Below are 27,770 nucleotides of genomic sequence, written 5' to 3'. Positions count from 1 at the left end.
TGGGCCATTCACAACTCTCCTTTAAAGGACTCATATTCTATGTGGGGTCTTAACACCTTCAAATAACAGAAAATACAAGTCGTTACGCCTTTTTTTCTGTAGCTAATTTTGGCATCTTTCACCTCTGTCCACTTAAGTGTTGGTTTAGCATATTCTTGTCACACAAAGAAGCTACTTCCCAAAGAGAGGAACAATGTGTCAAGTGACAAAGACATTGAGTGAAGTCTTTCACATCCTAGATTGTCCACGGTACAGCTCAGCTGGTCTCTGGGTTGGAAGGCCTGGGTCTACTTTGCTCGTCTGTTACAGGGGAAGGGACATGGTCCTTAGCATGTGGTCTGTGAAACAGAGGCAGCTGCGGGTAGAATTATAACACAAGCAGAACTGGCTTCAATTCTTCCTTCTTAGGTCTTTTTCTTCTTGTTCAGCTGTTCAAGGAACTTGCCTGCCCTCTGTCCCTGCCAGGACGATGTTACATCTGCCTGGATAAGTAGGTCCCCATTGTATATCAGGAAAGGTCTTATTTGTAATCATCAGGAACCAGATACGGCTAATTTGAGCAGAAAAGGAAACTTTTGGAAGTTTATGGTTAGGTCTCAGTAACTAGAAGCAGACTAAACAACCGAAAGCCAAGGCTATGCTATTGCAATTATAGGATCAGGCCAAAGTGATGTTATAAGTCCTAGCTGGCCTTGCTACCAAGCAGGAACAGGAAACAGGAGGTTGACCCAGCACTGCTGGCCTTGCTTCTTTACATCATTTATTTGTAATTCAAAATCCAAGAGAGGGGTGCAGTTGGCCAACCTGAGGTCGCCCGACTGTTTTCCATCTGTAAGGGAGACTGAGCATGTGAGTAAACAGTGTATCTGACATGTTCAGCTTGTATAACGAGAGGAAGGCTCTGTTTCTCACCAAGACCCACAAAGTGGAAAATTCCCCAAAGAGAAAGGAATTTCAGATCAGATGCTTGGAAAGTTAAAAACAACAACAACAAACAAATGCAGATGTGGAATTAAAGACATGGAGTCATTAAGAACCTATATGTGGAGTGATTCAGACCTGAGTTCACATCTGGAGCAAGCTACTCAATCTTGCTGAGCTTCAATTTTCTTTAAAGGAAACAATGTGGAAGATGATATCCACATGTAACCTGTGGTACACATGAAGGAGGGTAGTACAGTATATGATGCCTGGCACATCCTATGCATTTTCTAAAACTACTAGTAGTACTATTATTATTGTTACTTATTATACAATTTATTGTAGAAATTAACAGGGAGAGTATTAATAAATGTTAATACAGTGCTAAGTGTCACATTATTTGTTGATTCAACAAACATTCCACATATCAGAAAATAACCTGTTAGTATATATATATATATATATATATATATATATATATATATTTTTTTTTTACAGAAGAAAAGAAACCCTGAGGCTTAGAAAGTGTAAACATGTACCAAAAGTCACTCATTTAAGAGGTAATGGAATATTATTCAGCCTTAAAAAAATGAAGGAGATCCTTTCATTTGTGACAATATAGAGGAAACAGGAGTGCATTATGCTGATGAAATAAGCCAGACAGGATAAATACGAATGATATCATTTATATATGGAATCTAAAAAGAAAAAAAGCCACACTCATAGAAACAGAGTAGAAAACTGGTTGCCAGGGGCTGGGGTGTGGGTGGGGAAAAGGGGGGAAGACTGGTAAAAGGGTACAAACTTTCAGCTGCAGGATGAATAAGGTCTGAGGATCTACTGTATAACATAGTTACTACAGTCAATAATACTGTATTGTATAACTAACATTTTCTGAGAGAATAGAACTTAAGTGTTCGCACCAAAAAAAGAAAAAAAGGAAAAAGGTGTCATGAGCTGTTAGATGTATTAATTAACGTGATGGGAAGGATCCTTTTACAACAGATATGTATATCAAATCATCATGATATACTCTTTGACTATCTTACAATTTTGTCAATTATACCTCAATAAAACAGAAAAAAAAAGAGGTAATAAAGATGAGACTCCAATCCAGGATTATCCAGGTCAAAAAACTACACTCCTAACCATTACAATATAGTATCCATCCATATGTTGTAACTGTAAAATGCTTAACACAAAGGAAACGTTAAATAAATGGTATTTATTCTAACTCTAATGCTTACTAGATATTAGTTATGTGGTATGCTTTACATCTAACTACAAGGGTATAAGGTGCAAATTCTTGCTACAGAACATAAAAGCCCCTGTGGTACCCTGCAGGATAAACACAGTACCTGTAAATCTCTCATCTCTCAACCCAGAGTCTCCTCAAGTTGGAGGTCTTTACCCCCTTTATAATGTGGGAATAATGCCTTTCCCACATTTGCACTGGGCATGAAAATCCATACTTCCAGGTGTATACTGAACCTCCACTTAGCTCCTCGTCACCTTGGAATCACCAGACCAAAGATCATTTATTCCATTAATATAAATGATGTAGGGATAGAAGTACAGAATATACAGAGAGTGTTGGAGGAATCCAAACAACAAGTCCTCCACTCTCAAAACAAATTTTAGAGTTCCAAAAGTAAAGAGCAATGTTTGGAAATAAAACTAAAAATGAAACTAACATCTACAATTAGCCAAGTATTTATTATGGGCCAGGCTACTTACTAGGCACTTGATAAACATTACAGCTCATCTTCCTGCAGTCCTTCAAAGCATATAATATTGTTTCTATTTCATAGAGAAGAAAATTGTATCTAAGCAGGTTAGTGATTAGCCCAAGACCACAGGGCTAGGCTGTAAGAAAAGAAGGCCAAGTTTCAGTGGTCAAAATGGTGATGGATGTTATAACTAGAAGATTATGGCTAATCAAATAAAAATATTCAAAACGGTCCTAATGTATTATTAGGATTTCTTTAGAATAACTTGGGTGCCTTAGTGAATACAGTAGTGGTAGGCACTACAGTCTCTTTAATTTGCTAATCATACAAATCTACTTTAACATTCTTGGTGACAAGGAGCTAACTACTGATAAGACAGCTTCTTCAGTTTTGGGGCTACTCCAGGGTGAAATGCCGGAACGTCTTACTGCCTGCAATGTTACCTAGTTCTACCAGGGGGAATAAAGCAGAACAAGTAGCCACTGTTCTTGACAAATGGATAGTTTCAGTTTTTCAAAATATGCGTGTCAGATTCATTCACTGTATCAGATAGATCTGTCAAATGGCTTTGCCCCTTTACTAATGGATGGCACACTGCAGACACACGTTGGGTCAAAGGACTCAATGTCACCTCATTGATACTGTCATCAATATAATTTGTATTGGCATTTTGTCTCACCCTGACTTTAAGGACTATGTGAGGAGATCCAAGTCTCCAGACCATGGACTGATCACCTCTGCTTGACACAGTATTCTCTGCTCATTTCCAGAGGGGACCAAGGATGAGCTCTTGTACTTCTGAGTCTATTCACCCTACCTGGCAACACATACTACCTGGGCTGATTGGATCAAGCAGGAGCCCCAGAGTTTAAATTTCCAGCTGCATTGGAGGAAACAGAGGCTATGCCCCAATCCCATAACCCCTCACTTCTTACTGCTAGCCTATCCTAGGCTGTTCTTGCTGATAGGAGTACTTCATGCTAAAAATTAATTTTGCTTACCTGATGGCAGTCACACAACCTCAAATGCCATTTTTATAAATAAGGCAACCACCAATGGAGTGTGATTTAGGGTTTTTTCTTCTGTAGACCCTGCCCACCCTATAAAATCTCCCATTACTGCATCACGGAGACTATAATCCCTTTCCGAGGGAAGAGATTCTTTCCAACCATAAGATGAAATAAGAACTTACATTTCTGTACTGCCCAAAAGGAAATAAATTGATTACAAAATGCAGGAGAATGACTGATTTTCCACATTTGTTGTGTTCATTAAGGGGTTTTTGAATAGACTTGACAGTATTAAAGAAGTTCAACACACACAAAATAAAAATTAATAAATGAAGAGAAAAAAATTGCATTTACAACAAACAAAATAAACACATTGATATATAAAAGGTTGTTATACATCGATGAAAAATGGATGTCATAAAGTCACAAACTAAAAAGTATTAACAGCCAATAAAGATATGAAAATATGTTCAACCTTGCTATTATTAATCAAAGAAATACAAATAAAATAATTCAGGTGCCATATTTTACTGACTAGAATGACAAAGTTTTAAAAAACTTGATAATACTGGTATTGTTATTGATAATACTGGTACTGATGAGTGTGTGTAAGAAACCACACTGGATGTTAAATTCTTGGTAGAAATAAAAAGCACGGTAACCTTTCTGGAAGACAATATGTCAGTATGTACCAGAACTGACAACCAGCCATTCAAGTTCTAGAAGTCCATTCTAAGGAAATAAACAAATGCTCAAAGACATATGAACAAGGATGCTTGTCTCATTGTTTAGCAAAGCAAAACAGGAATAATCTAAATGTTGAACAGTAGGGACTGGTTAAATAAATAACAGAATGCTGTTCAACCATTAAAAATGATGCTGCAGATTTTTATTAGGTGATGAGTAATCATACTTATATTACTAAATAAAAATGTTATAGAGCTGTTTTGTAGTTTGATATAATAATTAAAGGTATTTTATACTTGCATTGTATTTATATGCACCCCATCACAAAAAAGTTTCAAAAGATACCCTCAAAAATGTTACAGAGATGATTTATCAGAAATGGGATTTTGAGTTATTTTTCCTTTTTTCTTTAAATCCTTTCAATTTTGGAGTTTCTGCAATGAGCCTGTATTATTTTTACAATTAAAAATATTTAAATTTACAACAAAAGGATCTAAATTCCTCCAGTTTTCCATTTATTTTCCACCCTGGCTCAGGGTATTTGTGTAAAAAAAAAAAAAAAAATCAGCTTATTTTCTCTTTTGTATCAATCTAAATTTACTTTTCATAAGTTAACTATTTTAGTCTGGCAAAAGTTTCACACAGGAAAATTGTTAAGGTCTGAGTATTCTATTACCTTTAAAAGCACTGGAAACTTTGAAATTATTTTTCAGAATTTTCATATAATACTGAAAGGCGGGGGGGGGAGGTAGCAAAATGAAGGGAAATAGATAGTAGCAGTCAACTTCAATTAAGAAAAAGCAAAAAGAGGCAGTTTGTACTCTTTTGGTACGGCAGAAGCCCCATGTGTCAACTCATGCTAAAAAATGTATATATACACACACATATATATGTTTGTGTGTATTATATGTATATGTGACACACACACATAATTAATCCACAGTCTTAGGCTAATCACTCATTGTGGCAGAAACAACGAGCTGTTGACTACACTTTAATTAGCTCCTCCAGCCTGTAGAGGCATCACTAGGACCAAGATAGGAACAACATTCTCCATCTCCGCTTGCATCTGGGTATGGTTCTATCCCAAAGAATGTGACCAGAGGTGACCTGAAGAGTTTATGTCTGAAGGATAACGAGTTGATAATTGTAGCTTGCAGCTTCCTCTCTCCTTTCCTTTTTAGGACAAACGTAGAGCCACTTGATGAAGGTGGTGGGTCCCTGAATAACTGAGCAGAAAACTGACCCTCAGACCACCAAAGTCCATACTACACTCCTGAGTGAGTGAGAAATGAACTGTCCATGTGTTGCTCCACTGAGGTTTAAGGTTTATTATTTAGTGTTTAACTAACGCAGTTTTTCTTTAAACCTCAGTTGCCTTCTCTGTAAAATAAAGTCTTTGAAAAGGATCCACTGTAAGTTTTTTCCATTGCTTATGTTTTTATCTTAGTTTTTAATTCTCAGAAACATTGCGCGCATTTTACCTTTTAAGTTAGTAAGTCTACTTTTTTTCCCACAAAGACGGGTTCTTCAAGTTATGGAGAAGTCATAGCGTACTGTTGCCTCAGTTTAAGATACGCATTCACATATGAGATGAGAAGGGTGAGGACCCAGAGAAACGCCTTTCACCGAGGGGAGTGAGAGCATACTGAAGAATGTTTAGTAATAAAGAATTCAGATGGGAGAAACGGATGGGTTACATCTGACAGATTTGCTCAAAGGAATTCTGGAAAGGCAAATATGTGAAAATGTATAGCAAAGACATGAAATGCCTTTTGGTCCCTAAATGGATTTCATTTCAAAGACGTGCATATTGCAAATACATGTAACATAACACTTCTCTGTCCACTTCTAGAATTTTCTAAAGCCTGATAGAACATCTGCAGAGACAGGATGTCATTCCAAGATAATCGACTGCAAGTTACTAAATTAAGATAAAAATGTCCTTAACCTTGAACAGTTTTTAAAGAGATTTTAGAAGAAAGGAGCCCTCCAGAGGGTTGTATAACTATATAATTGTACCCTTTCTAAAAGGCTATTTACAGATACATAATGTTTCCCCTCCATTCTTTAAAGTAAAATATAGGATAAAAAAAATAGTTTGAAAAAAAAATAGTTTGGGGATATTTGTTTGGGACAGCAGGCACTGCTAATCAGTACCACTCTCTCCTTATTCCTTACTATCAGAGCCCTGGTTTAGGAGACCCCATTATCCTTAACGCTAAGGTGGCCAGTTTAAAATCTGAGCTGATGAGATCTAAGTGCAAGTCTGCTGACCATCTGTGGTAAAAAATTTGCTCTCTGAGTTAGACACTGCCTTTTTTTTTTCTTACTTAATTTCTTTTTTTTTTCCTTTTCTTTCTTCCTGCCCAAATTGTTGGAACACTATTGGAGATTCTGGGGTCACTTTGAAGCTATGTGGACATGCTAGAGATGTGGAAGCTGGAAGAGCGAAGCAACCCAGTCCCCTGGTGATGCCCTTCAGCAGCTGGACTAACGCTAGAGGGACTATCTCCAAACTTCCTGCTACCCGTGGAAAGTAAGGTAAATCACTCATTCACTTTCTGTTACCTACTAACTGATCCAGAACTCTAACCTCAGGGTTCTAGAACCCTTCTCAGTATCCCACAGTCATACTCATGTTCCGGACTCCTGATCATCAGACTTGCTTATAGCAGATGTATGGGGAGGGCGGGCTCTTCTGGAAGCCCTCATACTTCCTCCCCTACCCCCACCACACACAAATAATGATCTTTATGTCCACTCATCCTTCTATCTACACTCAGAGGCCAGGGCCCCCAGGAAGGCTTCACTGACAACCCTTTACTCCTCTCTACATGCAGAAAGGGTAGAGGTGTGGGCTCTGGAATCAGACTTCCTAGACTTGAATTCTTAATCTGTTACTTACCAGTTTAGGACGTGGGCAAAGTAGTTACCTTCTCTGGACACCCCTGTAAAAGAGGAACACTAAGTAGCACCTATGTACCTCACTGAAAGGATTAAATGAGCAAATGCAGGTAAAGTTCTTATAATTTTTTCTTGGGTCAATCAATTCTAGCTGCTATTGTTACCTTTGACTAATTTAGGGCAGAGTCCCTTTGCCCTCCTTTGGTTCTCTGGGCCCGTCTCATTCACAACACACACAACCGCATACTGCAGAGTTTTGAAAGGTGGTTCTCAAAATGTGGTCCCTGGGCCAGCAATATCAGCCACACCTGGGAACTGGTTAGAACTCTGGCACTGGAGCCCAGCAATCTGTGTTTTAACAATATTCTCAGGCAAATCTGATGCACACTAAAGGTCGACGACAACTGAGAACATCTGTCTCAGACTCTCCTGGAGGCATTCACCAAAAATAGAGTTACAGGACCTTACACCTGACCAGCTGGAGAAGGGGTCTAGTAATTGCCCTGGTTATCATGCTTGTCATGATTTTTCAGCACATAAATGTTTGAGAATCACTGCCATTTTGAATGTGTGTTTCACTTGTCTGTTTTTCCAGTGGACTTTACTTCCTTGCAAGGAAGGTTTGTGAAGATTTGTTGCTGTTGTTTGCATTATTAGTTTTATTATGCTAATTCTAGAATCTCTGGTGCATAGTGCAATCTCAGGCAGGAAGTGGTGGCTCATTAAAACAGGTATCCCAAAAGTCTTAGTAGAACTTCAAGATTAATTCCTTCAGGAAGAGGTAAGATTGTCATTAGATGCAGATGATACGATACTATATATAGAAAACCCTAAAGACTCTACATGAAAACTACTACAACTGATAAACGAATTCAGCAAGGTAGCAGAATACAAGATTAACATACAGAAATTGGTTGCATTTCTTTATACCAACAATGAAATATCGGAAAGGGAATGTAAAAACACAATGCCTTTTAAAATCACAACCCCAAAAATAAAATACTTAGGAATAAACCTCACCAAGAAGGCAAAAGACTTATACGCTGAGAACTGTAAGACATTAATAAAGGAAAGTGAAGATGATTCAAAGAAATGGAAAGACATCTCATGTTCTTGGGTTGGAGGAATTAATATTGTTAAAATGCTCATACTACCCAAAGCAATCTACAGATTTAATGCGATCCCTATCAAATTATCCATGACATTTTTCACGCAATTAGAACAAATAATCCTAAAATTCATACAGAACCATAAAAGACCCAGAATTGCCAAAGCAATCCTGAAGAAAAAGAACAACGTTGGAGGCATAGCCACCCCAGACTCAGACAGTACTCCAAAGTCACAGTAATCAAAACAGCATGGTATTGGCACAAAAACAGACATATGGATCAATGGAACAGAATACAGAGCCCAGAAATAAACCCACACACCTCAGTTAATCTTTGACAATTAATCTTTGACAAAGGAGGCAAGAATATATAATGGGAAAGAGACAGGCTCTTCCGCAAGTGGTGTTGGTAAAGTTGGACAGCCTTATATAAACCAGTAAGTTAGAACACATCCTTTCACCATACACGAAAATAAACTCAAAATGTCTTAAAGGCTTAAACATAAGACATGACACCATAAAACTTCTAGAAGAGAACACAGGCAAAATATTCTCTGACGTAAATCATACCAATGTTTTCTTAGGTCAGTCTCCCAAAACAATAGAAATAAAAATGAAAATAAACAAAGGGGACCGAATCAAACTTACAAGCTTTTGCACAGCAAAGGAAACCATAAACAAAATGAAAAGACAACCTACAGAATGGGAGAAAATATTTGCAAATGATGCGACCAGCAAGGGCTTCATTTCCAAAATATACAAACAGCTCATACAACTTGATGACAATAAAAGCAAACAACCCAATGAAAAAAATAGGCAGAAGACTTAAAGAGACATTTCTCCAAAGAAGAAATACAGATGGCCAATAGGCACATGAAAAGATGCTCAACACTGCCAATTATTAAAGAAATGCAAATCAAAACTACCATGAGGTACCACCTCACACCAGTCAGAATGGCCATCATTAAAAAGTCTACAAATAACATATGCTGGAGAGGGTGTGGAGAAAAGGGAACCCTCCTACAACACTGTTGGTGGGAATGTAAGTTGGTGCAGCCACTGTGGAAAACAGTATGGAGGTTCCTCAGAAAACTAAAAATAGACCTACCATATGATCCAGCAATCCCACTCCTGGGCGTATATCCAGACCAAACTATAATTCAAAAAGACACATTCACCCTGATCTTCACAGCAGCAATATTCACAATAGCCAAGACATGGAAACAACCTAAATGTCCATCAACAGATGAATGGATAAAGACGATGTGGTACATATATACAATGAAATACTACTCAGCCATAAAAAAAGAATGAAATAATGCCATTTGCAGCAGCAACATGGATGCAACTAGGGATTATCATACTAAGCAAAGTAAGTCAGAAAGAGAAAGACAAATACCATGATACCACTTATATGTGGAATCTAAAATATGACACAAATGAACCTATCTATGAAACAGAAACAGAATCAGAGACATAGAGAATAGACTGGTGGCTGCCAAGGGGGAAGCAGGTGGGAGAGGGATGAACTGGGAGTTTGGGATTAGCAGATGCAAACTGGTGTATATAGACTGGCTAAACAACAAGGTCCTACTATATAGCACAGGGAACTATATTCAATATCCTGTGATAAACCATAATGGAAAAGAATATGAAAAAGAATGTATATACATATGTATAACAGAGTCACTTTGCTGTACAGCAGTAATTAACACAACGCTGTAAACCAAGTATACTTCAATAAAAAATAAGTTAATTAAATTTTTAAAAAGATTAATTCCTTCAGAAGAACAAGTACTACACATTCACAAAAAAAGCACCCTTTTAAAGTTTAAATTTTTGAATTTCTTTGCCACTTCCTTAGTTTTGATCATCTTGGACAATATATTTTTAATATTGACTTTTAAAAAGAATTGTGTTTCAGTGTTTGCTATCCTTAGAGAGACAGAAACAGATAAGTACAACTAAATACTCATTTTTCAAAAGTCTCAAAAGTATAAGGGAAATGAAAGTAATTATATCTTCAAATGATTTTGGGGTATGTTTCTAATTCCATACTTCTGATGCGATTAAAGATTAAAACTGTATTAAGACATTTGAGACATGCCGCATTGGTATTAAATGAATTTAATTTTGTGTAAAGTGGTAGAAATATTTTCTTCAGCAAACATACCTGCAGATATAAAATCACAACCATAAATCTACAAAAAAGCAAGCTATTGAATGAAATCTGATTGGTTATTTCCCTGCAGTATGGATCTGCTAATAATTTAATTTGCTAACAGAAGCCAAAATTTAAATATACATATATATATATATGTGTGTGTATATATATAATCTCTTCAATTTTAAATCATTCATACATATGAACAAGTATACATACACATATATAACAATTGTTCATATATATATATATATATATATATATATAAACAATTTAAATTAAAGACAGTACATCTGGTGGCCTATTCCCCCCCCCCTCCCCGATTTCTAAAGAACACCATATTCTATTCTAGGCAGTGGAATGTCAATCCACCTTAAGGGCTGTTCAATGAGCATATCTGAGAAACCACTGGTTTAGCCAATGATGTACTTATTGAGGGAGGCCCTAGTGCCACTGTCAAGAGCTTATCCACAGGAGAGATAAGAAGGTACTTGTTTGGTTTGTGAAAAGAAGGAGTAGTGAGGAATGGCAGGTAGCTGCAGGCTGATGACACGTGATGTCCATATATATGTAGAACCAACACACCCATAATTGCACCCATTTTCCATACCCAAATCCAAAGCCTTTATATCATTAATCCCAGGCAAAAATGGTAAGATTCATGTGTGTTACTATCCCACGGCTTCAAGATGCCTATAAACTCATATGAGTATGTCTTAGTTTTATCAGTGGAGGACAAACCAGGCTTCTATCACCAAGCCCCATTCCATAACAGGCAAACCAGTCCAAGACTTCTCTGAGTGCTGCAGGAGAGTCTATGGAAGGGGCGCTCACTCCACTGTGATGCCTAAAATGCCTTTGCACAGAGCAAAATTCAATACATGCTGAGTGAATGAATGAGTGAACTGGTGTCATAAAACAGGCTTATTTCAGGGAAATTCCATTCAACAGGCTGGCATTCCTTCCTACCCATCGTAACTGTTAAGCTTGCCATCAGACAAAAATTTAATTATAAAACGTTAGAGCTGAGGAAATTTTAGAAACTATCTACTCTCCAGAGGTATACAACTTTAATTTAGTGGTAAAAATCACTAGGAGTGACTTAGGAGTCTATCAGACCTGAGTCCAAATTCCACATCTACCATATTTTGGTGAGCAAATAACTACTTCTGAGGCTCTGTTCCATGTATGCATTATGGGATATCATAATAATACATACATTAATTGTATGACTATCAGGGGATGAAACGACACAATCCATTTGCCATGGTCGGCTAAGTAATTTGCACCAAGTAAGCACTCAAGACATTAGCCAATATTAATAGTGGAGAGATGAAAACAAAACTCTGGGACTGATGCCTACCCTAGTGGCCCCAGTGGTCATAATGACTTTCTTCCATTCAGCCTGCTCTCTTCTCACTAAGACTAAGGAAGAGAAGATGAACGAATTAGGAATAACAATTTGAAAATGGTGTTATACTCCCTGAATGAACGGAATTATAATAAAATGATTCATGAGTTCTGCAGAAATATGATGAGACTTTAGATCTTTATGTTAGTTCTCTACAAAACCAATTTATGGCCCTAAGATGTACCTTCCCACCCAGCCCCATCCTTACCAGGATCAAATATCATTGTAAATGGAAAAGTCAACAACACATAATCAACAAGCTAACTTACAAGCCAGTGAAGTCTTGGAGGTTTGATAGAGAAAATTCAGATTTATCATTATATGTAAAAATAAGATGATATGAAGAACTCAATCTAAAAAATATTACCTGGAGATCTATAATCTCTACAATAGTGCTATAAAAAGTAAAGAGCTAGAAATCTATTTAGACGGTTTTCCTTATAAGAAAGCACTTTCTGTATAACTTTTAATGTACTATTGATGAGAACAATTCAACAAAATTCAAATAAATATCTGCAGATGTCCTACAAGAAGAAACGAACAGAGTTAGATGTGACAGGGGATAACTGGACTTCAGGATGAGTAAGACCCTATACTTGACCTCAATAAATTAACGTGAAATACGGTGGATGAGTCACGTACAGAATGTCAGAATTCTAAAAGGCCAAGCTAAGTACCAAAAGGAACATGTGGGGACTCTTAAGAAGGAAATAAAATATTGGTTAGTTGATTATGAAAAGGCAGAAGGGAGTAGGTTCCCTTTGGCTGCTCTTTGAAGAGATCACTTCCTTTCCCCCCTAGTCCTGAGGCTAGGGTGGCATGGGCAATAGAGGAATGTGGGGACTGAGAATCATTTCTACTCTCACCAGAGTGGCTGGAAGCAGATTTTCTTACCAGGATGTAGTAGTATGCTAATATTTAAGGGTTCTTGAGGTCAGAGAGAAGGGTTTGAATACTCCGGCTCCATCTCTTGCTGTGGGTCAAGTTTCTTACCTTTCCAACACCTCGGCGTCTTTATCTGAAAATTGGGGATGATGATAATGTCTCCCACCTGAGTGTGAGAACTATATGATATAGTGCATACGCAGGGCTAAATTTGGTGCCTGGCAAACAGAAAGTGCTCGGTACGGCAGGCCAGTGTAGTGACAATAAAGGCAAAGATGACGGGGGTAGTGCCGGTGTTGCTTCTGCCCCCAGAACAGGCTCTGACTGGGAGAGAGTTAAAGCACCTTTGGGTTCATGGGCGTTTACATATAAGCAACGGTTGATCAATGTGAGCTGGTTGTCCAAATGATTATGTGCAATCTAAGAAAAAAATGGGCCTCGGATCTGCTCAGCTACTTAATAATATTAGCAGCGGTAGTAGTCAAAGAAGCTAAATTTTATTAAGTGTTTATATGCCAAACAACGTGCTGAACGTTTTAAAAGGATTTACTCACTTATTACAACGAGGCTATACGCTAGGTCCTGATAATGTTATTCGTCTCTTTCAGATGTTGACTGAGCCTCAGACGGGTTACAAAAGCACCTAAGATCCCGTTGTCAGTACATGACGGAAATGAGTTCAAATCCAGCCTGTCTGACTTGTTCTTAATCACTAAGGTATGAAATTAAGCATGTTGCCCTTTGCCTGATTCTCCTTCTGAGGCCTGAATATTTCACTTAGCTCTCTGAGTGCAGAAGAGAGAAAATTCTCTCTCCTTGACCCAACTTGGCATCAATATCCAACTCCCCTTCTCAAAATGGGCTGCTTCAACGAGCAGCAATGAATGCCGGGTCGTGGACCAGTCACCTTGATGACTAAGAGTCAGACACTAGGGAAAGAAAATGCTCTGTGACAAACCTACCCTTGTACAGAAACAAGACAGAAATGGAGGGACAGGGCAGAAGATAATGGAATAAGGCATAGGAAAAATAGCACCTGGCATCGTGATAGTAATAATAATAGTAGTAGTAGTAGTAGTAATAGTAATAATAATAGACTTTACTATGCTCTAGGCATTGTATTAAGTGCTTGGTGTAAGTGACTTCATTTTAACATTGAAAACAAGTCTATGGGGATGAAATATTATTAACATCATTTTATAGGCAGGAGTATTGAGGTTCAGGTAATCAGGTAAATTGCCCAAGCTCATATGGTTAGCAAGTGGAAAGCAGAGATTGGAACCAGCACCTACACTCCTAACCATTATGCTATAACCATTATGCTGAAGACATAAGAATTCCAATGGTCTTTCCCCATAACCCACTCCTGCACTCCAGACTTAAACAGTCCAAGATCAAGAGAGAGCAAGCTTGGAGTTGCCACTCTTCAGTGAGTGTCAATCATTTCAAAACAGTGTATTTGCTAACAAGATGCAGTTCCTGTGATAATCTTCTCAACCAGGTATCAAGAAACAGGAAGCAAAGATTCAAGTAACAGTATGTTCCTACTTACGAGGAAGGTGGGACAGCATAGTTGACACTGGGCTTAACTGTTCTGGAAAACATGGTCCCAGTAGGCATACACGCTGGTACATTTTCCCCACCTACCAAATACAAAAGAAGTATTTCATTTCCATGTTGCTCTTCAAAGTTCCACCTCATTCGTTCCTGTCATTCATCCTCTGGCCTCTTCCTGTCTCCATTTCTGTACAGAAAGGTGCTGAGTCTCTGCTCTCGGATACGAAAAGGGTGTGTTAGGAGAGGGAGCCGTGGTACCTCAATGTCTTTTTTTTTTTTCATCTTAATTCTATTATGCCAACTCCACTGAACTTAATTAGAGTGAATACAGAATTACACAATTACCCTCTGTTCTATTCTTCAGATGTTATATTTTGATAAAATTTACGACATGCTGCTCTCCCCTTGAACGCCAGATGAACACTAGAAATGGATGTGTGTTGACATAAAATCTGTTATAATTACAATTAAAGTATAGCTTACATAATGATAGTGTTAACATAAAATTATAGATGTGTAGAGACAACGTGGTCATGCATTTTTTAGTATAAGTACATGCTTAGACCAATATCTGTTAGCGGAATGAAGATGGAAGAGAATTTTGGTTAAGCCACAAAGGCTGTTCAAGGACTTGCAGATAGCTAAGGGGAACTCAAAGACCAGTAAGATAATATTTCCCCTGCCATGTTTTCGATTGCAAAGTGAAGGGAAGATGTGAAAGTAAGTACCCCTATGGAAATTACAAGACAAGTACATTTTTTTCCTTGAATACCTGGGCAAATGCTTAAATTCTAATGTGTATCAGTGATGCAAATTTTCAACTGAGTTTGATAAATCATAAAATAATAATTATACATATATGTATATAAAACTGCATGGAACTAGACAGTTCAGAATTACTTCTAATTAAAGAGGTACCCTATGACAACTAACTTAAACCTTACAAAATATGGTTCCAAGTACCCTATCAGAGTGAAAAGTAGGAGACTGAAAGGTTTATTGTAAATGTTTGTAGTCATGGTGTCTTAACTAAAACTACTGTGTCACAAATACTATTAAAATAATTGTGACATTTTATTCACTTTTACTGCAAACAACAAAACAAACTATAGGTATTTTTTCATTTCAGGTAATTATTTTAGCTAACAGTTATTAAATGTTTTGAGAAGACAGAGTGCTAATTGCATTACTTCATTTTATCTTTAAAATAGCGCTTCCATGTAATTATTCTTAATATCTCCATTGTATTAAAGTGTATCTCTAGTTTAGACCTTTCTTCAGAACTGCAGACTTGTGTATCCAACTGTGTACTCAGCATCTCTACTTGGACGTCACGAAAACATCTCAAATCTTATACCTCCAAAACTGGTCTTTAATCCCCCAAACATGCTCTACCCCAAACTTTTTCCATCTTAGGTGACAGTAACCACACCTTTCCAGTTCCCCAGGCCCTAAGTCTCGAATTCACCCTTGACCCCCTCTTCCTTTCCATTCTTGCATTCAAGCTACCACGAAATGCTGTCACAACCTTCCCAATGTGCCACTTCTGAGAATTACCAGCCGCTAGCAGCCTGGTGCAGGCCACCAACATAGACCTCGAGGATCCTGTAGTCGCCTCCCGAGATTCTCCCTGACTCCACTCTCTCCCCACATCCTCAAGGCCACAGATGGAGTTATGCTTTTCAAACAAGAGACAGTTCATGCCACACCTCGGCTAAAATCCTGCCCCTGGCTGCCTACATTTAGAGTAAAAGACACAATGCATGTGATGGCCTCCCAGGGCTTACCCAATCCATCCCATCACATATCCGACCTCCAGCCCTCCTGCTGTCTCTTCCTCCCCACTGACTAAGTCAGCCACGGTGGCCTCCTTGATATTCCTCCAAGCTGCCCGGCATATTTCTGCCTTAGAGTTTTGGGACTGGTTATTCTTGCTCCCAGGGAGTGGTCTCCCCATCATACATTCTGACAACTCCCTCACTTCAAGTCTTTGCTCAAATGTCAACTTATAAAATCCACCCTGACTACCCTATTTAAAATGAGAACCTACCTGTACACTCCTCCAGCACTCCCAACCCAAGCCTCTTCAGTGAACTTCACATCCTTTTCCTTAACCCGTAGCGCCCATCAACTTGTGACAAAGCATAGAATTTATTTATAACATCCGTTTCCACACGAGAGTGTAAGGAGGGAGAAAGCATGCAAGAAGGAGCACGCAGGCAAAGGCTCTTGTCTAACTTATTCATTGATAGTCCAAGCATAGAGAACAGGAAGATGCTTGATAAATAGTCCTGAAAAAGATACAGATGAGGAAACTAGTAGTAAAGCTCAGAAAGTTTAAGTAACTTCCTCAAGGTTCTAGAGCTAGAAGAGGGTCACAGTAGAATTCACACTTGGGGATGTCTAACTTCAAATCTCTTAGCCTCTCTGCTATCTTTTTTTTTTTTTTTTCTCTCTCTCTCTTCTTTGCGGTACGCGGGCCTCTCACTGTTGCAGCCTCTCCCGTTGCGGAGCACAGGCTCCGGACGCGCAGGCTCAGCAGTCATGGCTCACAGGCCCAGCCGCTCCGCAGCATGTGGGATCTTCCCGGATCGGGTCACGAACTCTCAACCACTGCACCACCAGGGAAGCCCCTCTCTGCTATCTTAAGTCCATGCAATTCAGGATTTGTTTTAATCAGTGCCATGGAAATTCTCACTCCACTGAATAGGATCACTAACGTGTTCTCTGTCTAGATTTATATATATATTTTCCATTTAAACAAAGGAAACAGAAGAGGGGAATTCATCATGGGTTATTGCGGTAGTTTTACAGCAATTTTAGCAATAATGACATTTAAGTAATAGTGATATTTAATGATAGCATAATAATAATAAAATAATAGCTCTTAAATGTATTGAAGACAAATCGCATGCTAAACTCGGTGCTAAAATATTTCCATGTATATTTTGTGCAAAATCCTTATGAATATTCTATCAGATGAGCTTTATGTGTAACTCCACCAGGCATACTTCTCTTATTCCGCTTTCAAAGATAAGGAAATTGATGAGAAGTGTGGTAACTGTTTGATCAAGATGAGACTGGTAATAAGTTGTGAGTATGAATTTAAATTCAGGTCTAACTCCAGAATTTGATTCTCAATCCATACATGAAAATTCTGATAATTCCTTTGATAAGGGTATGTTCTCTCCTGGAAAACATCCCCCATTATGTCTGCCTGTGCTCACACCTTCAGAACACAGTCAAGTTTGAAACATCATAAAAATGTTTAAATAGTGTGCTTTAATAAATGGAAATATCTTCATCTAAACAATAACACAAAAAGGCAGGCTGAGCCCTTTGAAGTGGCTTCGTTGCTATCTTCCATCCAGAACAAGAGAAGGAATCGACAGCTGCAGAGTAAAGAAAGCATGAAACCCAGAGATGGAGGATTCTGTAAATGACCAATTACAAGACTATTAAGCCACACTTTCATAGCAAGAGGCAAAATATTCCATTAAACTGAAAATTCTTCTACCCCTCACTCCAAGGCCCACACAACCATTAATGTTGCATGTATTAGGATCTATTTCCTGTGCTCTATCAACTTGACTTTCAGCAACTGTACTAATACAGTCCTTTCGCTTTGCACATATATCTGAATGATGGATTCCATTACTGGAGTTTTGTAGAAAGAGTGGAGTGAATGAAGTAAAGTTTGGGAAGAGCCATCATAATCCATAATGATGGGCACTGAATCAGGACAAGAAGAAACCTCTCTTCTCATTTATTTGAATGTAAATTCTACTATATATTTATTGCCTCTGTACAGGGCCATCTGTTGAATAGTGGAAAACAAGCATCTTTCATTTGGAGGTAGGATTTGTGTGCTCAAGTTTCTATGGGCCTGCAGAATTAATCTTGTTTTAGAAATGAAATAAAATGTAATTTCTTACTGTAAGCAGATGTGGTTAAGCAACTGGCAACTTTGATGTCTTTAAATCACTGCAGTTTCAGGGTAGGCAAATCTATAATTATTTCAAGCACTTCTTTATTGGTGCAACAATTGAGCAGTGTACATAGTGGTCAACAACCTGGGCATTGTCAGACGACTCTAAGTTTGAATCTAGACTTTGCCACTCACCAGCTATGTGACTTTCAGCTATGAGAATCACTTTCTTCAGCTTTACAGTGTGGATTATTATATGCCCTTTGCAGAACTACTGTAAGAACTAAATGTATATGGGCACAGGGGCTCATAGTAAGGGCTCAAATTAGTACTGTGGTCACTACTAGTAGTATTGAAAAGAAATCAGAACTTCTATTCTCATAAAGTGGGATATGTGTCCCTTTTCATTGTAATTTCATATCCTTTTACTTTTGACCTTATAATTTAATAGCTTGATCCAAGAAACATTTAGCAGTAAATATAATTGAAAGAAGGTTACCTGTCAAACATGAAATACTGTAGCATCAAGTGTGCTGGCACAATACTCTTCTCAGATAATTAACCTGTAAAAATATGTTATTGTCTTCTTTTTAATTAAGCACATTGAACATATATATTTACTGTGCCAATTGGCGAAAGGTCCATTAATTAATCAGTCTAACTATATGTTGCATAAACGTCTTCTAAACATAATCGTATATGTATTTTATTTGTTGGGAAAATGTGTTTGAGATTGTTCTTTTCTGCCTATTTAAAGTAAAAGAGGGTGAGAAGTAGAGTTAGGCTTAATGTACTTTGTACTCGATTATGCCATGAAAATGCTTCTGTGCCCTGGAGACAACAACAAAAGATTTGCTTTAATGACAAGAATCAAGTATGTTCTAAAGCTTCCAGGTAGGAGGCGTATAGGTTGCAGTTTATATCAGAAGTCTTTGGTCTCTCTCTCAACTGCGTCTAGATGGGAAAGATGTGGTCACAAATGCTTCAAGGTGATATAGTAAATGTTGGAAAAGAGGGGGGTAGGAGGCAGAGTTTTGAATATCTCAAACCTGAGCTAGAAGGACTTTATTTAAAGAAAATAGCGGATATTATTTTTCACTTAAGGAATGCCAGTCAGCAAACCTGACATTAATGTAGGAAATTAGCTCTTTTAGCTATGATGCTTTCAAATGCACATTACTGAAAACAAATTCAAAATAGTCAAAGGAAATTTAAAAACAAAAACCCAACAACAACAACAACCTCAACAAACAAGTACTAGAAATTCAGGGATGCAGCCATATTCAGATACAGTTGGATCTGGAAGTTCCAGAGTATCAGCAGGGTTCCAGCTCTCTCTCCATCGCTCAGCCCTGCTTACCTCTGCAAGACTTTATTTTACAGAAAGTCTCTTCTTGTGCTGGATGCTAACTGGGAGTCCCAGAGTCGTATCTCCCCAGCTTAGAAATTCCAGAGAGAAAAGACAATTCTTCCATTTTTCTCTGAGAGAAAAGTCCTGGGGAGGAGTCTGATAGACTTAGCCGAGGTCAGATGCCTACGCATGAGCCAATCACCTGCTTTACTGGAGTTCAGTCCCTGGGAGACTCATCCCCGGGGCCCGTGAGGAGGCAGGATGGCATTATCTGGCAGTTCTCCAAGAAAAGCCTGCTGTTTTTGTAAGATGAAAGGGGAGAGGACATGGATAATGAAACCTGTATCTGCTTCTGTAAAATCCACAGAATCTTACTCCCTGCCCTGTGTCGATGACCATGCAGTAAGCTGACCCAGGAGGTCTTTTTTCCCACAACAGTCTTTATATATATGACTAAGGAACACACTGGTAAAAGAATATGGGAGAAAGTCTGAGTATGACAAGTCAGCTAGACTGATATTAACTTAAAAAGCTGTGTGAAAATATCCTTAAAGAGTTGCCCCCAACTCACTCAAAGTCCGAAGTTGGAGCTGGAAATACAATGTCATGGAGTTTGGATAAGAACAGGTTTTCTCCAAGCTGAACTATGACACAGAGAGTAGAGACTTCTAGAAACTATACTTTTTCAAAGAAAAAACATCACATGAGAAAAATGAGGCCTAGAAAAATTAAATGACTTAAGGTAACATAGCTAATTAATGGCAGGACTGAGACTAGAGTATACTTTGTGTAACTGGCTATGGTCTTTTTTGTTTGTTTTTGTTATCACTTCAAAACGAGACAAACTTAAAGAAAGGAAACACAACCAAGGCTCAGTGGTTGGAAAAGGGATGGATGCGAACGCCCACTTGTTTCTTACGTATAAAGTTACCCCTCGCAGTGTTTTGGAGGAGAAAACGCTGGCTCTTCCCAACGTTGGTTACATACACAAAGATTCCAAAGACAAGACAAGTGCTTTGCAAACAAAGTAACTAGAACCAGCTCAGGCTTCCCCGCGCCGGGTCCTACGTTCCACGGTCAGAACCACCAACTGTATCCCCCCGGGTAACAAAGTGATTCAGAAAAGCTAGCGTCTTCAGAGAAGAGAGAAAACTTAGCCGGGAAGAGAGTCAGGAGAAAATTGCTCAGCTTCTTGCTGGGGTCTGAAACGATCCCAACAGAGTCCTTAAACCCCTCAGGTTTCCCCAATCAAGCACCCTCGCCTCCAACCTGGGCCACCCCAGATCTGACTATCAGAGGAAAGAAGTCTGCGGACGCACGGAGAGCTGACCACCCCACGAGAAGGACCTACGCGCGGCCGCACCCACTCACCTGCCGCTCCCCGGGAGACTGGAGACCAGCCCGGGGTCCAAGTCCTGGGCTTGGCAGACTCGTCCCTCTCCGGGCCCAGCTCCAGCTCACCTCGGCGCCGCCCGCCTGGACGCCGCCATCTTGACCAGAAAGGGGGCCTCGCGCCGGAGGCCCCTGAGCGGGCGCCCTGAGCGGAGCCGGAGCGCCGGGGAGCCCCAGGTCGGCGCCCTACGTCCCCCGCGCGCTCGCGCCCCGTCCACGAGCGACGAGAGTCCCGCACGCAGCGCCCTACCCAGGCTTCCGCGGAACCGACGCCCCACGCAGCCCGCACCACGGCTCAGGCGGCGCCGAGGGCGGCCCGGGCGGAAGAGCGGGCGCGGGGCACGCTCTCGGTAACCTGGCAACGCGGAGCAACCCGGCGTCTCCGGCGAACCCCAGCCCTCCACCACGCGGAAGCACGGACCCCCGCACCCGCCGCCCAGCCCGCGCCGCCCCTCGGTCGTTCCGCCCGCCGCTGCCCGCTGGCTATGGTCTTTTAAATCCATGATACAACGTCTATATGTAGCAAATCTGTTAAACCCTAAATGTTTATGATATTCAAGTAATCCATTATCTGAATTATTCTTGAAGATAAAACATCCAAAGACTTCTTAATTGTATGGGTATACATACATAAAATACACGTGGAGGTAACTTCAAATATAGTATGTGCCTGTCTCTAATTCCTTCCCTCTCCGCTCTTTTAAAAAAATGCCCCTTTACAAATTGCCCACTCACCATCTGTTAGGTAAATCTGCTGAAACACAGTAAATGTGGAGACAAATTGTTATAGAGACTATTCCAAATGGCACCGACACCTGTATTTATGAAATTTTTAAAAGGGTAAGTTAGAGTTGATTTAAAAAAAAAAAATCCCACTATAGTAACACCACATCATCCTAGGTGCCCAGTTCTATCCAATTACATAAGATGGAGAAAGAGAGAGAGAGAGAGAGAGAGAGAGAGAAACAGAGAGAGGAGAAAGAGAAAGAAAAAGGGAAGAAAACCAAGTACTTATGTATAAAGTGTTGCTCCCAAAGTTTGAGATTATACTCAAGCATCAATGAACAGAAGGAAAACACTTACAAATTTACAAATGTATTTCATTTATGGTATGAGGGACACAGGTTTAGATTTGCAACACGCTCCCACAGGGGTCAAATTGACCACTTTTTTCTATCTAGTTGCTCTTGAGAGAACAAAACAATTGAAACAGATGCCATTCAATTCCAAGTCTATAGCTTAGACCATGTCACTGCACATGAAATATTGTTCATTCAGAGTCAGCACATAGCAAGAGTAATTTATACTCTCAGAGTGTTTGCTCTCAAGTCAATCGCAGAGAAGCCCTGACTAAAAACGTTCCCATTAATTTCCATTGTAATATATCTTACTTATAGCCCATGAAACAGTGGTCAGGGGAGATTTATTCTTTGGAGATTTATTTTGGAGATTTATTCATATTATATAATCTCTCCACTTTAAGCCATCCCCCCACTCGGCGATTATTTTTTAAATATGTTACTCGTAGTCAATATTAATTTACATTTAATCTTTCTTAGCATTAGGAGAGTATTATTTTGTACAGGCTCAGAAACAAATCTCCCGAAATTCCTCCCTGATGCTCCCTTCAGGCTGAAAATGCATTGCAGGGTGGCTGCAGTGACTTAATTCTAGTTGGCAGAGCCCTGGCCACACACTAATTTCATTAGCCTCAAACTCCTGGATTTGAAAGATCCACTGAATATGATTCTTGTCCTCTGACATGTCACTTACTAACCAGTTCAGTGTGCATACAGGAGAGAAAGGACTTGCTCAGCTCTGGCCCACCGGCAGGCAGATGAGAATTCCCAGTCAGAGACACTGTTTACATCTGAGTGGTCATTCTTGCCCAGGTCCTCATTTTCAGGAAGGAAGTTCGATCCAGGCTTTGCTGGCAGCTGCAGCATTTGTTACATCCATTACTATCTCCTTGTTCCTTCTTGCCCCCCAGTGCTTAGCATCCCCCATTTCAGTCACTAAGTCTTCCTTCCCCCAGCCTAGAAGCTTACCTCACCATAAATTTTTATCTCAAATGATAGGTTTGGCACATTCCCCACAGCAACCCACAGGGACTGGGGAAAAGAAAACTCAGATCTCTGGAGAGCTAAGAATTCAACCATTTAGAGGAGTTTCTTTTATACAGGACAGTCTTCATTGAGCTGAACCCTGCAATCCCAGAGAAGATTCACCTACCCGTTCTTTTCTTCTTTCCCTAAAGTGACTGTGTCTTTGAACAATGGGTCTGTGTTCCACTATTCTCTCTATTCATTTTGCAGGTTTACAGAGGCTGGGAAACTGGGGACTGGACTTACATGCCAGGAGCTTCTAAGATCACACGCAAAAATAAGGCTATGGGAAGAGACTGTTGGAATCTATCTCTGTATATTTGAACATGGGCAGTGGTTAACCAGGATGCTCACACCAAGCTTATATCCAGCTTGCAGCACAAGCTACAAGTTGGTGCATCCCTCCTACTACCAGCCTCTTCTCAATAAATGCAGGTGAAAACTGGGGGCTCTTTCCCCTCAGCTGTTCAATCCAACATGAATAGCTGCAATTTGCAAATTAGAGGAAAATGACAGTGTTTTCTCTGAATGGTTTTGGTCCCAACCCACACTGCTAATGTTGGCATTCAGTTCCTTTCCTTCCCAGCCCAGGGCACGGGGGAACTAAGCATAAGGCAAGCGCTCTCTTTTCTTGCAAGTGCCTCAGATCCACACACCAGAGAAGGAATCAGCTCCCCCTGGAATCTTTTTCAGCAAACACAATCCTTCAGCCTAGTCGGCAAGCTGTCTCTTGACTTTAAGATTTCACTCTTTTTTCGACAGGCAGGCCCATCTGCAGTACTGCCCAAGCTCCAATTGAAGGCACCAAAATAATTTTTAAAATGTCAAACAGCAAATGTGCCTCCAACCCCCAGAGCTCCAGTAAAACTACTGTGAGTTGCCCCTGTGGTTCTCAGGTGACCTCTGGCCTCATCCTCCCTGCAGCGCTGCCTCCTCAGGTTCTCTAGTTTAAGCTCAGAGGTAACGGAAGTGCTTCTGGGTTTTGCTTACAACAACCCAGGCTCTTCCTGAAAGCATTACCTCAAAGTGAAGGCTGCCCAGAAGCACTTTTGGCCTTGCAAACATCTAGAGATCTCCATGGTGGCATACTCAAGAGGTGTTAGAGATGCTCAGAGGCTCAGAGGGGCCATACCAGGCTGCAGCTTTAGACAGGCACCCCTCCTTCTGGCACAAACACAAACTTCATACTCCTGGGTGCTGATGTAGTGACAGCTTGAATCACAAGGAGTCCCCTCCAGAAACCCAACATGCTTCAGGAAAGACACTTGAGAGGGAGCCAACTTTTTAGCTACAGGGAGCATAAGGGTCAGCCAGAACATCTGGAGAAGGGACAAACTGAGCTTGGGTCCTACCAGGCAGGGAGAGAGAGAGCTGTGCATTAGGAAAGGATCACTTCAAGACAGAGATGAACAAAAACCTTGGATATAGGGGTAGAGAAGGAAAAGAGAGGCAGAAATTGAAAGGGAGAACATAAAAACAGACAAAAAAATAAAAAATAAAAAACAGCAGGGAGAAAGAGACACAAGGAGAGAGACACACAGGAAGAAAGACAGAGAAACAAGAGAACCCATAGTCACGCAGACCCTGAAACTCAATTTCTTCATCCAGAAGCCATCCATCTATACCCAGGGCGGCACAGGAGCCGTGGGGCCGAGGCTGCGGGAGCAGGCGGTGAGAGAGCACTGCAGCACCGCCCACAGCTCACCTGGCCCGATCCGCCGTCCTCGCATCTTCCGCCGTTGCCCGCCTGCACCCGGAGCTAGAGGACCGCCCGGCCTTGCTCAGCGCACCCTACTGCCTCCCTCCAGGCGCCTTCTTGTCTGGCTCTGAGAATCGTCCTCAAAACCCAGGACTGGGGTTGGGGGCTGCGTTAGGGAGGTCGTGGGAAAGGATGGGCACAGGGTGGGTGCAGAGAAAGCGATTGTGTTTCGCAGTTAGCATGAGCTCACCTCCGGGCTCTGAGCTGGCAGGAGTAGAAAGCTGATCGCCCGGCTCCTGCCAGTGGCCAGATCGCAAAGGCAGTTTAGACGGTGCAAACAACTGCCCAGAGCAAATCACCTGGGGGCACGTCTGCGGGTGGCTTCTCCCCGCTTGAGGACAGTCCCCACGCCTTTCGCCCCATGCCCTCGCAGAGACAGGTTACGGGCCGGGAAATCCAACCCGAGCGAAATGGGCAATTCACGTCCAAATGTAGGTGAAGACCTAGCCTTCGGTTTAAGAACTGCCTCCCTAAGCTCTTCTCGAAATTTTCCAAGGCAGCTGCAGCTTGTCGGGCGGCTTGGGGCAGGGAAGTTGGGGAGTTGAGAAATGCCTAGTTTCTAGGCGTCTTCTCATCTTTCATATTCCTTGCGCCTAGGTGGCTCTCACAGGAGCCCGGCTTTTACAAGCCTGTTTTGGAACCATATTTCACTCGAATGCAAACCCATTTAAATCATCGCCTTGTTTTTCGGAGACTGTTTCTTCTAAATGGGGCCATAAATCCAGAATGTCAAGCCGGATGGAGTGGAGCGCGGACAGGGGAGAGATGGAAGGGAAATGAATCAAGCAGGGAAAGTACCTCCTCGGGTGAGGTGGGAGGGATTCGGCAGGATCTCCAGGGTGGAAATGAGCGAAGGCTGACCAGACCCCGCACCCCTGGAGTCCAAGCCAGCCTTCAGGATAATGAGCGCGGGGAGCTACGGCGCGCTCTGCCCCGGAGGGAGCGCCCCCCTACCTGGAAAAGCCTCAGGATGTTGGCTACCATGATGGAGACCGAACTCCCCGAAGCCCCAATCACTCCAACTACTTTCTCGGGCTTGACGAAAACCGGAGGCTCGCCGTTGGTGCAGCGCACTTCGGAGGTGTCCTTCTGGATGAGCACCTGGACGAAAGTGAGCGACTGTTCGAGCGCATAAGTGTCCCTGGAACAAGTGTCCAGGATCCGCGCTCCCAGCGTCACGTTGGGCAGCAGGTTGGGATCGCTGTTGATCTGGTCCAGGGCGTAGAGCATCGCTTCCAGCCTGTGGATCCCGTTCTCCCTCTTGATGTCGCCGCAGGGCACTCCGCTGGGACCCTTCGCGTGCACCGAGAACAGCCCCCCGAGGGTGACGTCCCCCTCGATCCGAATGGAGTGCGGGGCGTACATCTCCTGGCCGCGCGCCGCCGCCGCCAGCGCGCACAGAAGCACCTCCAGCACGCAGCAGGGAAACTTCATCAAAGTCAGGCCACGGAGCAGCTTCCCCAGCTGGACCATGCTGCTCCCGCGGCTGCGGCGGTGGCGGCGGCACTGGAGGGGACGGTGGCGGGCCCGCCGGAGTCCTGGCCCCTTGGGGTGAGCTCCTCCGATGAAGCCCAGGGTCTCCTGCGGGCGAGGAGGGTAGGGGCGCCCGGGGAAGGGCAGCCGGCGAGGGTGGGGGGTCCCGCGGCGCCTGCCAGCTTGGGGCGCCGTGCGCTCTTGGGTTCCCCGGCCAGCGCGCCGCGCTCGAGCTCGCGCTCGGTGGCTTGCAGCTCGAGCTCTCCAACAGCCCAGCACTGGGGAGAGAGCGAGGACGGCTGTCGCTTTAAATGCGCGTTCGGCTCCCTCTCCTCCTCCGCCCACTCCCTCCCACCCTCGCTCTCTCTCAGTCTCTCCCCACCCTTCCCAGCGCCCACCCTCCCCGCGGTTTTGCAACATCACGCAAGGAGGGGCTGCGTGCTGAGGTAAGGGGGGAGGGAATGGGTGGGCGGCTGTGGGGGGGGAGTACCTCCGATTGGGAGTTTCGAGGTCCCCAGGGAATCTGGGGATTGCAGGTCGCAGGCGAAGGCTGAGCTCCTGCTTCGGTCTCACTGTAGAAGCCGCTCGCTCGCCCGCCTGCACCCACACGCACATTCTAGGCGCAGGGTGGCATCAGCCCGGGACAGGGCGGTTCTAGCTGGGGCTGACTGCTTCCAACCCTGAGGTCCGGAGCCGGGGCTGTCAGCGCCGGGAGAATGCGAGGTAGTCGAAGGTGATGCTGCCAAGCATGAAGGGTAGTAGGGAGACCCCAGTCTCTACTGCTAATTCGTCTGTGCCAGTTTTTCCTAAGAAAAACACACATACACACAGGAGCCTGATTTATGACCTAAAGAACCTTTACGCAGAGACTTCCCCGGGGCCAGGCACTGGGCTAGCCTGTAGGGAAAGACGCCAACAAGAAATGCTGGGAATGGAAATGCATCTTTGGTCTTCAGGGGTTACTGTGGCCGGAGCCGGATGAAGTAACCCTGGTCTCCAGTAAATCTGTGGCGGATTCGCTCCTTTTCTTCCTTTCATCGCAAGAGACGGAACAACTGAGAACTCTGCAGAGCGCACTTTCTTCTCTGGCGCTGACAGGTGTAAGGCTCCCTCCTACCCATTTCCAGAGATGCCTTTGGGCTGATGTCAGGTTTCCTCGGGCAGGAAATAGCAAGAAAGAGGTGACAGTAGGAGGAGCAGACAGAAATCTCCCCATCGATCCAGTGATCCAGTGATCCATTCTTTTTTTTTTTTTTTTTTTTCTGGCTGAAGATTTGGGGGGTTTGGGGAGTGGAATCAGGATGCCAGAGCAGGTTGTAGTGCAGTTAGGAAGCTGTTTTTCAAAGGTGTCCCCTCCTGCAGGTCCAGCCCAAACTTGGCCC

The 27,770-nt window shown here is 42.0% G+C and overlaps 1 protein-coding gene and 1 long non-coding RNA gene across 2 annotated transcripts in view; both read right to left on the bottom strand.

Annotated features, from left to right (window-relative positions):
• Positions 1-24,886, bottom strand: part of LOC132514341 (uncharacterized) — a 32,948-nt gene extending 8,062 nt beyond the window's left edge. The window contains exons 1-4 of the mRNA XM_060138963.1: positions 24,782-24,886; positions 21,443-21,632; positions 21,031-21,345; positions 7,257-7,299 (exon numbers count right to left, since the gene is read on the bottom strand). Coding sequence (XP_059994946.1) covers positions 7,257-7,299; positions 21,031-21,345; positions 21,443-21,632; positions 24,782-24,886 — 653 coding nt within the window. The remainder of the gene's footprint in view (positions 1-7,256; positions 7,300-21,030; positions 21,346-21,442; positions 21,633-24,781) is intronic.
• On the bottom strand, positions 17,642-19,946 carry LOC132514344 (uncharacterized). The gene is made up of 3 exons (XR_009538756.1): positions 19,669-19,946; positions 18,808-18,871; positions 17,642-17,772 (listed from the first exon to the last, which is right to left on the bottom strand). It is a non-coding gene; the product is annotated as an uncharacterized LOC132514344 (long non-coding RNA).
• Positions 24,887-27,770: the final 2,884 nt, after the last annotated feature.

This window comes from Lagenorhynchus albirostris, unplaced genomic scaffold (assembly GCF_949774975.1).
Source record: "Lagenorhynchus albirostris unplaced genomic scaffold, mLagAlb1.1 scaffold_202, whole genome shotgun sequence".
Classification (NCBI taxonomy): domain Eukaryota; kingdom Metazoa; phylum Chordata; class Mammalia; order Artiodactyla; family Delphinidae; genus Lagenorhynchus; species Lagenorhynchus albirostris.
This window is presented reverse-complemented; position numbering and strand designations above follow the sequence as displayed.